Source organism: Doryrhamphus excisus, chromosome 9 (assembly GCF_030265055.1).
Source record: "Doryrhamphus excisus isolate RoL2022-K1 chromosome 9, RoL_Dexc_1.0, whole genome shotgun sequence".
NCBI classification, from domain to species: Eukaryota; Metazoa; Chordata; class Actinopteri; order Syngnathiformes; family Syngnathidae; genus Doryrhamphus; species Doryrhamphus excisus.
The window spans coordinates 16052259-16067053 of NC_080474.1; the positions used below are offsets into that span (position 1 = coordinate 16052259).

The 14795-nt window shown below is 40.1% G+C and overlaps 2 protein-coding genes across 4 annotated transcripts; one reads left to right on the forward strand and one right to left on the reverse strand.

The window, feature by feature from the left end:
• Positions 1–7876: 7876 nt before the first annotated feature.
• Positions 7877–9677, reverse strand: trim13 (tripartite motif containing 13). Of its 3 annotated transcripts, none has more exons than XM_058082423.1 (2): positions 9610–9677; positions 7877–9216 (listed from the first exon to the last, which is right to left on the reverse strand). In XM_058082423.1, exon 2 carries the CDS (start codon positions 9206–9208, stop codon positions 8039–8041), a length of 1170 nt encoding a protein of 389 aa, XP_057938406.1. In that variant the 5' UTR covers positions 9209–9216; positions 9610–9677; the 3' UTR covers positions 7877–8038. The 3 variants fall into 3 exon arrangements, with proteins under 3 accessions (XP_057938406.1, XP_057938408.1, XP_057938407.1); XM_058082425.1 differs by lacking the exon at positions 9610–9677 and adding an exon at positions 9299–9599; XM_058082424.1 differs by lacking the exon at positions 9610–9677 and adding an exon at positions 9289–9599.
• Positions 9678–10820: 1143 nt separating this feature from the next.
• On the forward strand, positions 10821–14388 carry spryd7b (SPRY domain containing 7b). The gene is made up of 5 exons (XM_058082427.1): positions 10821–10961; positions 11445–11561; positions 11697–11863; positions 11944–12046; positions 12776–14388. Exons 1-5 carry the CDS (start codon positions 10856–10858, stop codon positions 12871–12873), a joined length of 591 nt encoding a protein of 196 aa, XP_057938410.1. The 5' UTR covers positions 10821–10855; the 3' UTR covers positions 12874–14388.
• The last annotated feature ends 407 nt before the right edge of the window (positions 14389–14795 follow it).

Here is a 14795-nt window from a genome sequence, read left to right on the forward strand (position 1 = left end):
AGGGGGAGCGTGTCTCTTTAATTTGTACACGCATGTATGGGCGTGTCACTCAACTTACACTGTCACTCTGCTTCCTCTTTTTGTCATCTTTGCTTTTGTGTGGATGCAGTGCATGCGGTGCACACTACAAAGTGTGCATGGATCCTAACTTTAGCCTCTGTGAGTAGGAATTTGCTGTGTATAAAAGTTGTGTTTGTGTAGGAGACGATTTCTGCAATCTCTTTTAAATGTTATTATTTTCATAGCTTCAGACTGTTGTTGAAAATGCAGTCTCCCGGTCAAGCGTGAGTAATTGGTAGACATCATTTTTATTGCTAGTGTTTTGTGTGGCAGCAGGAAGATGTGTGAGGTAACTCAAATTAATTAGGTGGACAAGCCAACAACAACAACAAAAAATATTATTTTAAAAATATTACCCGTGATACATTGTGAATTCTGTACTATTTGAATGACAGAAAACATGTTAATGGTTTAGTTGATTTCAAACATGTATAATGTCACATCACACTGATTTTTTCCCCCCACTTCCTGTGTTTAACATTCACCAGGTTACCATTTTCATACAGGGAAAGACATGGATAAAAAAATGTGTGATGTAAAGTTAATAGGGTTTGTATTTTGGAGCTTATTAAGTAATTAAGGATAAAAATATGAATGAAGGCAGTTGTCTATGAAATTGTCTATATTCTATATGCATTGTGATTTTCTAATAGGCAATGACACAGTGATCTGCCTCGTTTTCAAACCTTGTTGTCGGCACCATACTCATTACACATCATAGGATTGTTTGCGTGCTCACCAAACCAGTTTGGCGTTGACTTGACAGCACTTTTCATTGTTGTTTACCAAAGTCAAAGCTTCGTGTCCCATCCAGTTTTGCAAATGACTTTACAAGTGTAAATTGTGTAAAAGTGTAGCTCTTCGACATTGACAGCAGCGCACATACATAAGCATCAGCTTTACAGATGCCACGTTGCCTACGTATGTACTGCAATAACAAGTCCATTATAACCCAATGAACACGTCAACTAGACTTGTTCATTAACTGGGACATGCAGCCTGTTCAAGCGAAGATCACATTTGGTAGAAATGCAGTGTAAAACCATTGTGTGTGTGTGTGTGTGTTTCATATACTAGCTGCCATTTGTGACTCATTTTTGTTACGTTTTCATCACTGTTTGTCAGCATAACAACTGATAACTTTGTTAAAGACTAGGCTGTGTACCAAGCAGGAAAACCATTACGTTTTGATGGAGTGCCAAGATTTTTTTTTCCATCACTTTTAGTGGGAAAGCTTTGGTGTTGCCTGGTGATGTGGGAGGAGATCTAGCTCACAGGAAAAGTTACGTTTTATTCAAGTTCAGTAGTCTCCACCATACTCCCGCGACCGTATGGAGGATAGAGACATAGAAAATGATTGGATGGATGAATGTTTAGTTTTCATATTTCTATATATTTGAATTTGAATGACCTGTCAGGTCAAGTGACTCCTGAATAAAGCGTGCCATGAAGGTGTCACTTCTTTATTTTGGTGGAAACCGCTTGCTGATTTCATTCATTCATTTTCTACTGCTTATCCTCACGAGGGTCATGGGGGTGCTGGAACCTATCCCAGCTGTCGGGCGAGGGGCGGGGTACACCCTGGACTGGTCGCCAGCCAACCACAGGGCACATATAGACAAACAACCATTCACACTCGCATTCATACCTATGGACAATATGGAGCAGCCAATTAACTTAACCTTTTGAATGTGGGGACGAAGCCAGAGTCTCCGGAGAAAACCCACGCATGCACAGGGCCTATAGAGGCCTTCCAGAAGCTAGGGACAGAAACGGGGTGGTTAGAGAAGACAGTTGCCATGTATTGTTCAAGTATTTATGAGTAACGCATTGAAAATGAAAGTAAATGAATACATTTATTTCAGTGTGTACCCCCAAATTGTACGCTTGCACTCCTGAAATTTTTAGTTGGGAGCCACTGTGCTCCTCGTTTAAATACAAAAAACAAAAAGTTAGTCTGGAGCCCTGGTTTAGAGGTTACCTGACCCTTGACCTCCAGGTCAGGTGACTCTTTGAGGCAATTGAATGGAGAGCAGACGCTCCTAGTCATGGGTAAAAAAAAAAAAAAAAAAAGGGCTCAGCCTCAAAGCTTGACATGTCTGGGCATGCTTCCTTTTTATTAAGAATGGTGGGAGAGAGTCATTACAGGGTGAGGTCATAGCGCCTTGTGAATTGTAAAGAAATGAACTGGAGAGTACAATAAACAAGTGTCAGGGTAATGATGCTAAAGATGGAATGACTTCAATTATCCAGTACTTTTTTTTTATTTACATAAATTATGAAATATTGTGAGCAGTAGGTAAATATCTAAACTTTGCTAATCAGTGGATTTAGCTTGTATGATTTGGAGTGGCTCTCTTGTGGATCGTTATTGATTCAAGTTGTATTCTACTTTAACCTCCCAGTAAGGACACAAGTATCCTATTATTTATCAACATTGTATCCATTGTGACCAGGCCAGTGTGTACCATACCTCTTGCCCGAAGGTAGCTGGGATAGGCTCGTGCATACCCCCATGGCCATAATGAGGACAAGCGACATAGAAAATGAATGAATGAATGAATGTGGTAGTTGATTCAGTCTTATAAACAATTTGGAAAAATATACAGCTCTAACTGTCCACTTTGTGTAGTGATGTAAGTTTTGGCTCTAGCCTTAGCGTGATTCCGAGCTTCAAATGCTGCCGTGGTTTCTTAAATGGCGAGTGAGGTTTGTTGTATTGACTGTTTTGTTTGCAGCCCCACCACGGCTTAATTTGCCTTCAAAAAATGATGCCATCCTTTTCCCTTTTTTCTTTTAGGGTGTAATACTGCCAGACTGTCAACATGGTCGCACACTGTTTACCTTTGCTGAGACAGATAAGATTGGTGGATAAAATCGGTTTCATATGTGAGGATTGGCCGACCACAGATACCCTAAAATGAGGGAAATCGGTGCATGACTAGATTTCTCCTGTGACAAATTAACACCAATAAAAAATAAAAACCACACACACATCTGGAAATTGAAACCTGTAGAGGAAGCCATAACATTGGGACCCCAGTAAAAATGATGGAATTTAATAACTTACTGTAATGAGTTGGAATTAACAATGTCGTTTTATAATTGTTTTAAAAGCACATTATATTTCTAAACCTGATTATCTGCAATTCAGTTCATTTGCTGGATTATACAAGTCCTCACTATTTTCCGCCCTTCTGAGGTGCAGCGAAATGAAAGTGGATCTTCATTTTAAAGCAACTACTCTGAATGCAGATGTGACAAGGATACAAGTTAAAGGCTTTTCATTGCATTTCATTTGTGCATTGTGCTGGATTTGCTTTCACGTCACGTATGTAAATTGTAGTGCTTTCGCACTTGGACTACAGCCTTTCCTAGTATAGATGTGTGTGAGTGTGAGAAACCACCTCTTGCTATGTGGATGTCTGAGAATGGGTGTTGTTATTAGGCTTTGTCCATCAGCCCAATTGAAGACCATGGTTTCGGGTCCATTGAGACCTCTGCTGGTAACATAAAAGTCTGACCTACTAGAAGACTATTATGTTAAGTTATATTAAGTTCTTGTCCTCTATGGTATTTATTGCATGACATTGGCGCGTTTATATTAAATGACAAAGCTTAATACAACATTTCCTATAGTGAAGGCATTTGGTACCAAACATCCATTATCGGCATCTTTATTTAAATTCATTTTTATTCACTATTTTTCTTGTTGTTACACTACTCAGCTGTGTTTGTTCCACATGGAATAAATGCATTGCTACACCCCACCAACTTTGGAGCTGTGGCTATGCATTTTAATGAATCTATATCAATTATTAAAATGGTCTTCTGTTCTTCACACACAAGGACAACTAATAGACACTTTTTTTTTATTTTGTCAATCCAATGATGTTTGTGGCATTGGAATCACTCCTCGTACACTCTTGCTCTCCATAGCATGTAGTACTGTGCTGTAAAAACATGTCATCTGTTCCGGTATTTTCATTGAAATGATTATACAACAGATGTACCAACATGTATGCATTTTTTATATTCGCCACACATTTTGACCCTTGAATACACCTATGTATACACATCACCGGTTTCTTTTGGTACAATTCAGGCTGTGAAACCTGGATAATGCTCCGTGCGACGCTCCTTGCATAGCTTGACGTGCACCTCCGAAAAACCTTGCAGACTGTAAAGACTGTGATTGGTCTGCTTGCATCAAATTAGTTTCTGTGTGTGAATACGACTCATTCAAAGGGATTATAGTAGCCCAACTTTGGAAATGCCTTCTGCCGTTTTGGATCAACATTTGCAATAAAAATGTTGTAATGCATTGATTGGTTGCAGCGGCATTAACACTCCCCTTTTCTTTTGAATTACAATCGTTTGCTAGCGACAAAAAAGCTAACAAGCTAAATAGTTGAGTTGACAGAATGTCCGGCACTCTACCCTGAACTATAAAAGCATGGGCGTCCATATTGAATGGTTTCATTATTTGGGTGATGTTCGGCAGGCCAAATGAGAAGCTTTGGCGGGCTTGATGTGGTCCGCAGACCGCTAGTTGACTAGACACCCCCAAAGGGTCATTTCTATGAAAAATGTGTCACTATGTGTTTGTGTATTGTCTTTTTCATCATCATCACTAAGCAGCAAGAAATAGCAGAAAAATAAGTATTAGTTACACAGCATTAAAAGTGCACACAGTGACCTTCTGTTCAGTGCAAAGTAAACTTCAAAATAAAACCATGGCAGTACTGACCTGGATTCTCCCACAGCAACAACAAACTGCAACTATTTAATTGAAAGTCTTGTGTCAAGTTGCTTCCTTCACCTTCATTTATTTTTCTCCATTGTGTGTTTCAGGCTTTGCAGCATCACAGTGGAAGTATCTGATGAGGGATCTGCAGCATGTTGTCAACACTGCGCTTGAACTATGTAGATACCTGACGACGCTTGTGATGTTGTGGCAATGCCGTAGCAGCACGGAATGGTTTGTGGGTTACACTGAGATGCAGGCCATACTGTGCTGCCACAGTAAAGCCCGACCTGCTCTTCCTGTCTCCTGGATCTTCCTTATTCCATCTGCTCCATACCAGCCACGCATCGACAACCTTATCATCAGGTCACTTCACTGTAGCAGCACGTAAATATTGGAGTGGACTCTAAGCCGAATCCTCCAGTATTGATCGTGCTGCTGAAGCAAAGCTGACCACTCGCTTGCAACAGACAACGATAAACTTAATTAGACAGCTATAAACTTGGGAACAAGTCATATTTTTACAGGAAATTCTAAACGCCAGAGCGTTCTTGTCATAGAGCTATCTTTGACAAGCAGCTTTGCAGTACATCTTGAAACACAGCAGAGCTCTTGTGTTATGCACGTCATCTAGAGGATCTTTGATCAGTGTTTCTGCAGTAGTTCTTAAAAAAACAGCAATACTCTTGGGGATCTTTTATGAGCATTTACCCTGGGCTTTTAATGACCTATGATATAAACACTAATCAAAGATGCTCTTTAAGTGACGAGTGTTCACCTGTTTTTAGGAATCTGCTATTAAGGTGCTGATCAAAGATCCTCTATATGTCACAGCGGCACAACGTAATTTTGTTGTACTTGTTACAATGACAATAAAGGACTATTCTAACTAAAGTGTCTTATCAACCCTGTTATTTTAATTATGTCTTCATAAATAAACATCTTGCTGATGACAATTTCTGTCCTAAATGTGTTTTAATCCTAACCAAACATGTCATACTTGTTGCTCCAACTTTTACATCAGAGATGTTCAACTAAATTCATGGTTAGATTTTCAGGAAGCTCAGGACCAGTTTTAATGACCTATGCTAACACAAATCAAAGATGCTCTATATGTGACGAGTGTTCACCTGTTTTTAGGAATCTGCTTTAAAAGTGCTGGTCAAAGATCCTTTTTTTGGACCTACTGCAAAAATACTAAAAGATCCTCAAGAGTATTGCTGTTTTTTAAGAACTACTGCAGAAACACTGATCAAAGATCCTCTAGGTGACGCATTTGACGGGAGAGCTCTGCTGTTTTTAAGGATGTACTGCAAAGCTGCTTGTCAAAGATAGCTCCATGACAAGAATGCTCTGGCGTTTATTTCCTGTAAAAATATGACTTGTTCCCGAGTTTCCAGTCTGATATCATTCATGGCTCAGATTTGGCCCGTGGGCCTCAAATTGAATAGCCCTGCAGTCCAGTGCGTTCATTCATATTTATTATCAAAATTACATGTTAGATTTTTTTTACAGCCACGTACTGTACAAATATGTTAATTTCTGAATACTTGTATCATGTGGCGTGTATTTATTGTATTCATATTGCTTCTTTCTACATTTTATGTTATTTCTCCCCCACCCGCCCTGTATTTACATTGTTTTGGTTGTACTTTAATATTATGCTCAATGAAATAACGTTCTTGATGATCATTTTAAAATCAAACGGGAATTTTCAGGCCTTTTTATGTCACATAAAAGTCGTTTTGTAGAGCAAAAATGTAACCATATTTTCAGTGACGATTGAAACTATGATGAAATGTAAAAAGCAGTTTATATTCCGTTGCTGACGCGTATTTTTCTCCTCATCAGGCCTTCTCCGCTTCATATTTTGGCCTCGGAAACATTTTTTTCTTTTTTGTGTGTATGTGTGTTATAAGAATATGCATTATAGTATTCAAAATGCGATATTGTAGAGTTGTGTATTGGTTTTTGTCCCTTTTTTTCCACCTTCACCTTTTTTCGCTTCGTCATTTTATTGCCATTTAGGAAGAATATGTGCATCCCAGCACTTTAATTCAAGTATCATTGCGTGGTGCTCTAAGACAAATACTCCATGCAGTATATATTTACATCACAATTTAGAATTTAAATATTGGGCATTTTCTAAAATGTAATAACTTTCAAATACGCCTGTTTTTATATTGGAGAATGTCAAGTGTGGGTTTGTGTGAGCAAATTACACGTTACAGAAAGGCACTGATATTTTACCAAACTTTATACGTTTATTTTAAACAACTGCTCAATACGGGGAAGTAAAATATTACGAATAATGTGTTTGTGATTTGTTTATTTTTTTTCATAAAAATCACCTTTAGTACTGAAACGTGAGATTTAGTTTGATAATTTAACTCGTTACATATTTTCAACATGCTCACAATGTGTGTATTCGTTTTTGGTTTGGTCTAAAATGACACAAATTGCATTATTTCCATTATTTAAAGACTTGCATTCATGTTTGGGCGCCCACGAAAATATCAAGTGTGAATGTATATGAAAGTGGTGCATTCAATTTAATCCGATATTTGCCTGGTAACAGAACTATATATAAACACTCACACACATTATGGTGTGTGTGTGTGTCACATTTGACATCACTTCGTGCTCTGATCCTATGCGTTTCCTATCCATATATACACATATAAATATATTTTTACTGATTATTAAAAACAAAGATGACCGTGACGCTTATTGACCTACTTAACAAAAAAAACATTTTGTACACATCACTCACATTTACAAACACTTCTAACCATCTTATCCCTTAATAACTGATATGATTTTTATCTTTTAACATTAACAATGCTAATGCAAATATGTAAAAATACTTGCATTTTTATACTATCTAGGAGAGCAGATGGTATTTTTGGGTGCTTTATTCATTTTGTGCAGCCTGCTGAATATTTCACACAGGCCTTGTTATGCAATGTCACCTTGAAGAGGTTACAGCATCACTGCACTGAGTGCAGGAGACAGATTTATTATGGCGTTAAATTGAAATGTTGGGACTTAAATTACAAAACGAGCATGCACGTCTGATGGCTTCGTTTTATTTGGCATGTGAAGATAAGAAAAAAAATAATGCACGTACAGAATTTAATATATAGGAAATGGATGTAACCTGTTTGGCTCCATAAGGTGGTCCCACAAAATGTGGTTTCCTTGCTGTAAATATCTCCTTTATATGGATTTTCAGCTGCCAATGTAAGTGACAGTAGAGTCTATTACGTGTGCGATACATTGCTGACCCACGTCCACCAGCCAACTGGAAGCATCGGACACCTCCTGTATGAGCTCCCGGGCTGCAGCAGTCACCGCCCCCAGGTGATCGGTCACCTCATCTAAAACAAGGAGGCCTCCCCGGATGGGCACCAGCACCATACACGCCACAAGGAATAGGAGGAGTCGGGGTATGAATCGACGTGACCCGACTGGATACCCGCATTCCCTCTCATAGGGCACAGTCATCTTGTCCACGTCACGCAGCTTCACCGTGTCCCACTTGCGGACGTCGAAGTTGCGCACCAGCCGGGTGACTTTCTGATTGGGTGGCGTCCTTCCCTCCTCTTCTTCTGCTTTGAGAACTCCCAGCGTTTGACGGAAGTCGTGCATATGCTCCAGAAAACCCAGCGGCTCCGTCACTCTCCGGAAGGCTTCGGCGGCGGTGAGAGCGCTCCGCTGACGCTCCAGCGTGCCTCTCAGCCGGGTGATTTCCGGGTCGTGAGCCTGCATGACAGCCAGTCTCTGCGTCTCGAAGTCACAGAGGATCTCGTTCTTCTTGCACTCCAATGCGGAGACCAGTCTGTCAAAGTAGTCGGAGACCCTCTCCGCGTCCTCGTTCACCGCCTGAAGAGCATTCTTCTTGGCGGCCTGGAGCATCTCCAAGCGGGCGAGAGCTCCTGGGCTGGGCCACCCCTCCGCGCTTCGGAGGAGATCCTCAAACGCACATCTCTCCCTGTCATACGCTTCCTCCAGGGAACAAAACTCATGCCCTCTGTGCTCGTCTGCGGTTGCACAACAACCGCAAATGAGCCTCAAATCTGTGACGCAGAACATATTGAGGGGTTGGCCGCTATGCTGGACGCACACACCAGTCTTGGGCGCCACTTTGATGCGAGTGTACTTCTCCACGATGCCTCGCAGGGAGTAGTTGACCTGTAGGCTGTTGGCTCCGTTGTGTGGGCTCTCCTTGCGGCACGTAGGGCACCTGAATAAGGTTCTGGTGAAAGCCAGTCCCCGGGGACCCTCCAGGAGACCATCCAGGCACTTCCTGCAGAAGCTGTGCGAGCACAGGAGGACGCGTGGGTCCTCGAAGAGACCGCAGCAGATAGGACAAGTCAGTTCCTCCTCCAGTTGCTCCATGGTCTCTCCTGTGGATATAAACAACTAAATGAGACTCGTGACATTTCCTCGGAGAGCAATTGTGAAGCGTAAACACACACAAACACACACACAAGGAGTCGATCGTCACGTTGGAGCATTGCCACCCTGGAACTCATTTGCATTGCGTGACATCTTGGCTCCGTGGGTACATGTCACCTCACCTAACATCTCGCGCCTTTTTAGTGACAGATACACAAACTAACGCGCCAAACAATAGCCGGAAATATTAACGCGCCAAAAAAAGAGTCCAGACAGTTGCTGCCAAATAACCGCTGCTGAATGGAAGCTATAGATAAACGAAAGACTGGGGGATCGTTCTAAGGGAGAGAGAGAGTGCGTGTGTGTGACACATTTAGTAACTTGCAAACGATCTCACTCACCAGCTGTTGAGAGGAAGACGCGCTTTACGACGCAATCATGGCGCTTGTTGCCGAGCAGACTTTAACCCATTTCCGGGTTGGCGTTGAACCCTTTCGTCACCGTGCTTCGGAGCGAAAAATGGGGGAAATTTTTTAATTCTTCTCCGCTCGGGCGATGGCAAACACATATAAATGCACCATGGTCATTATGTAACACGTGATATTAGTATGTTTGGATAAAAGTTTAGTAGAGACTATGAGCATTTTGCGCTTTCTTCGAGTCGAGTACTTGCCACACGATCCCTAAGCGGCCAGGCGCAGGGGGGAGGTGCTGTTGCTATGCAAAACATCATAGCGTGAAAAAACTTGTCAACTTGGGTTTATCTCCACTTTTTTTTAATTCTTATGCTGGCCCACTTCTGCCACTGTTCCACGTTAACATCATCATGGAAGGAGCAGGTAAAATAAAAATAATAAACACACTTCTCGGCCACAACATAAGGTACACATCCAAACACAAGACATTCATCAAAACTTATCCGTTTAAAATGATAATTGATACTTTTTATTGGTAATAGCAAATGTTGCGTTAGTTTAACTGTATATTTAAGATTGTGATGTGTTTTTCTACAAGAATGTCTCTCTCAATTAGTTTCAAAAATTATACTGTTATGTCCAGTAAGTCTTAATCAACTCTAAAAGTAAGATTCAATGTCTTGGTGTTTGAAAATAGACCACAATACAATAATAATCAGCAGTCACTGCATTAGGCTTACTTGCACTATCCAAAAACTGAAAAATACATTACAACAGTGAATGACAAGAACAATTTTACATTCATACACAAGCACGTAAACACACACACACACACACACACACACACACACACACACACACACACACACATATTATTATCGTTATTAAACAAAATGGCTGTGCTTTGGCAACTTCTAAACAGCATTATTTTTCTTCCTCAAACTCACTGTAAAGCCCACGCGTGGTTATGTAACATCTGCATCCAATAGTCTCGAAGTCATGAGTGGAAACGTTGACCCTGATTTTTTTCTTCCCTTGTTTCCATGCCATCAGGAGCAAAACTGCCTATCTTTGCCACTGTGATTGGATGCTTGCTTGGGCTGCACGGAGGCTTATGCAACGCCCAACTCCACCGCTGAGTGTCGCTGTGATTTAACTAGGCTACTTATTTGTGAACCGTCAATGGTTTCCGGAAGTTTCGCCGCTCTGGTGGCGATTGGGGCAAACAGTAATGGCTGCCATGTTTACGTGTTGTCTAAACTGCTGCGGGGATGGAGGCTCGGGACATATTCAACTTAAAGAGATGCCCACGGTTCAGCTAGATACCCATCACATGGGTAAATCACTTTCTCCTCCATTCACACGCGTTTATGTTGAGGTATTTACGTCAGAACATTCGCTGCGTGTTGTGTTTGCATCTCAGCTGTTAGCTACCGTGCTGCTAGCTACATCAAAGCTATTGAAATAAATTATCCTGGTGGATGGTGGCACATTTTCACAGAGCTAAGAATTATTATCTTTTTAAACACACTAAAACAACCAATGTGTGTTAAGACTTTATGTATATTAAAACCAGCCCGCATGCTTTGTGTTGCAGGTGTCATTTTTGTATGAATAGCTGCCTTTTGTCATTAGTTTGATAATTTAACTCGTTACATATTTTCAACATACCTACAATGTATGTATTCGTTTTTGGTTTGGTCTAAAATGACACAAATTGCATTATTTCCTTTTGTCATTTTTAACCACTTTTTCATTTTTCAGGTTTTATGTTTTTAAAAATGGTTTTAGAATGCTTTTCAATATGTTTTCTACTACAGGCACAGATGTTGTCATAGTGAAGAGTGGACGGAGGATATGTGGCACTGGAGCGTGCCTAGCGAACGCTCCCTTGCACCAGAACAAAAGTTTTTTTGAATTCAAGATTCAGTCAACAGGTGATTCCTCAGCTACCAATACCCACTGTGCCTCAAATTTTAAGGTTTCATGCATGTGAATGCTTTACCGTGAGTGTATTTTAGTGTGGCTGCATTAGGATTGTCATCATGTTCATCATGTTTCTCTGTGTCAAGGTGTGTGGGGGCTCGGTGTAGCCACACAGAAGGCCAACCTTAACCAAGTGCCTTTAGGCAGAGATTCCAACAGCCTCGTCCTGAGGCACGATGGCTCTGTTTTCTACAACAATGAAGAGAAGAACCGCCTTCCTGCGAACAGTCTCCCTCAGGAGGGTGACATTGTGGTGAGTGCTTTGGGAATGTTGATATAATGCCTGTGGCTCACGTGCAAGATGATTAATAAATAATCTGATGTGTTCTGCAGGGCGTCACATATGACCACGTAGAAATGAACTTGTACTTGAATGGTAAGAACATGCATTGTCCCGCATCAGGGATCCGAGGCACTGTTTACCCTGTTGTTTATGGTAAGTGCATTTCTTATTCATGGAATCTCATTAAATCATGCAATATTAATTAGCTACACATATGATGTTACGACAGTTACATTTTTCATCCACTAGGGGGCTGAAGTGGTTTATTTTCCGCCACATCATGTTGGCTGTGTGTTCTGGCAAAAAAAAAAAAAAACATAAGCAGTTTGCTGCATATTCCAGACTATTTTTTTTTTTTTACTAGGACCATAGTGAAGCCTAACCCATACCGAAATATACTTGCAGAGTAAATATTCACATTCCCTTTCATTTTCATGGTATAACAGTAAATGGCAACTGTCTTACCACAAAGATTAGAAAATATGGACATCCCTAATATTTTTTCCATTTTCACTAGTTGAGCCTTGAAGTTGATATAATAAACAAAACAAAATACATTGCTAAGTTTCAGGTTTTGATTGAAACTGCCAGACACTTTTGTAAATTGGCTATTAACTACTTTGTTAATTCTTTGTGTGGCAGGAGCAAAAAAAAAACGTACCAATATTTGTACAAGGTAGTTTATTACCATTGATTAGTGAAATACAAAGCATGTATAGCATCATGGTTAACCAATTTATAAACAAGTTTACCCATATAAGTGTTGATGCAAGTTCTCCATTTATACTATATCTAAATACAAGAAAGACATTTAACATGATAAAGAATGGCCGTGGTTCTTTGCATTTTAATTTTTTTCAATTCCTTGTTTTGTTCCTCCAGTGGATGACAGCGCCATCTTAGACTGCCAGTTTAGTGACTTCTACCAAACACCTCCACAAGGATTTGAGAAGATCCTCTTTGAACAACAAATCTTCTGAAAAAAAAAGGCCTTCTTCGTCATCACTTATCCCTATGTATCACATGTAATGTTTGACTGTGATTGGCTGATTATACTGTATGTGGCACTGATGATACCCCCCCCCCCCCCCCCCCCCCATGGCTCCGGATTGCCGTAAAAGGAGTAGCTTTGAAGGATTTAATGTTGATCCATGATCATTGGCCTCATTTGTGTGTCTGAGAAGACCAATAGTTAGGGATGGGCGGTTGACTACATTTTCTTGATCAATTAAGAGAAAATTAGCAACCAAATTATTCTTTTGTTCTGGACTCCTGTTTTCATGCCAGTGTGTTACTGAATAGAATAATGCTGAGTGGATGTAGCTCATCTTCACATAAGTCATGCTAGTCTTTAGCTGCACCTTCTTTAGCCATCAAACTAGCTGAATCTGTCGGTTGCAGATGAGTAGTGCACCCCAATTTTGACAATTAATTCAGTTAATCAACCAAATGATTATTATGCCCATCCCTACATTGAGTAGCCACCCACAGTGGATTGTGTCTACTGCTGCTCTGGAATAAGTAATGATTTACACACAATGATGCAAAACATGCCCAATATACAGTATGTACTGTATGTGTAATTATATTTATTTGATTCATAGATAAACTGTCAATGCTGAAACATCACCCTCGTTTTTACATTGTCTTCAGATATTCTTATGTTCATGAGCGATATTATTGTCAACATTATTCTGCGACCAAAACCAATTCTGTGTGGAGTATGCTGTTTATTTTTAATGAGGTGTAATGTTATGTCAGAGTTTGGTCAAAGTACATATCTTGGATCATGGTACCTGAAATATAAGCTCCACTGTTTTGACATCAGATGGTGATATATACTTTAAAGGATTCTACAGTTTCCCCTGTTTGTTCAAAATCTATGCCGTATGTTTTCACATGGCTATGGCTTCAAATCACTGTAGTCCTGTGAATGCTCTCATTTGCTGGTACACCTTTCAGGAGAATCGCCTCTCTGCGTTTCCTTTATTGTTCCTCCTCACAACACTCACTAGCAGCACTGTGTGTGTGTGTGTGTGTGTGTGTGTACACTCGCCTACAAATGCACATGTCAATTTATCACAATTAATTTTCTATCATTATCATTTGATTTGTTGATTAATGTATTGATTATCTTGATGGGCCCAAGCTGACAAACATTACATTTATAGATCATTTCTACAAACATATCCCTAGTCTCTGTTCCTCAATATGTATATGGTATTGAGATATTTTACGGCATATTTATTCTTCAATATTATCATGTTGTGCAGCTTGTCTGAAAACTGACATGTATGGTTAGAATTATGATATATCGGCAAATGTTACTGCTCAAGTGTGGCATTTGTTTTCTACCTGTACGTCTTTGTTTGCACTAACTGATGATTGTATAAGCCAATCCAAATATTGTTGATTGATTAAAGATATTTGTCTGCAGGAATCTCTGTTTATTTTTCTATTCTATCTTGTATGTATTTGTTTGTGTAACTTTTGAACTTCCGCACAGTAAATGGTGACAATTTGTCCACACATGCACAGGAAACATACACCAAATGGTGGTGCTCTTTGAACCTTTAAATTAAATTGACTTGAAATTTCTCACACGGCTCAATGTCCTGTACCCAACAATCAAACATGGTAAATGGTGTTTAGCCGAATCACTATTACTATACACCTTCAGAGGACTGATGTGTGTGAAACGTGAGCAAGGTTGTTTGGAAAAACATGGCCACCTTCAAGCAAAACATATTTGCAGGGGCATGGGCAGTATTTAGCAACCGACTCTCCATAATTCATTACAACACAAGTGGATGTTTATGAAACTTGCATGGCGTCAAGAGTAAAAGATCCTCCCACTTCCGCTTTGCTATTTATGACGACACAATCGAGCCTCTCACTGGTG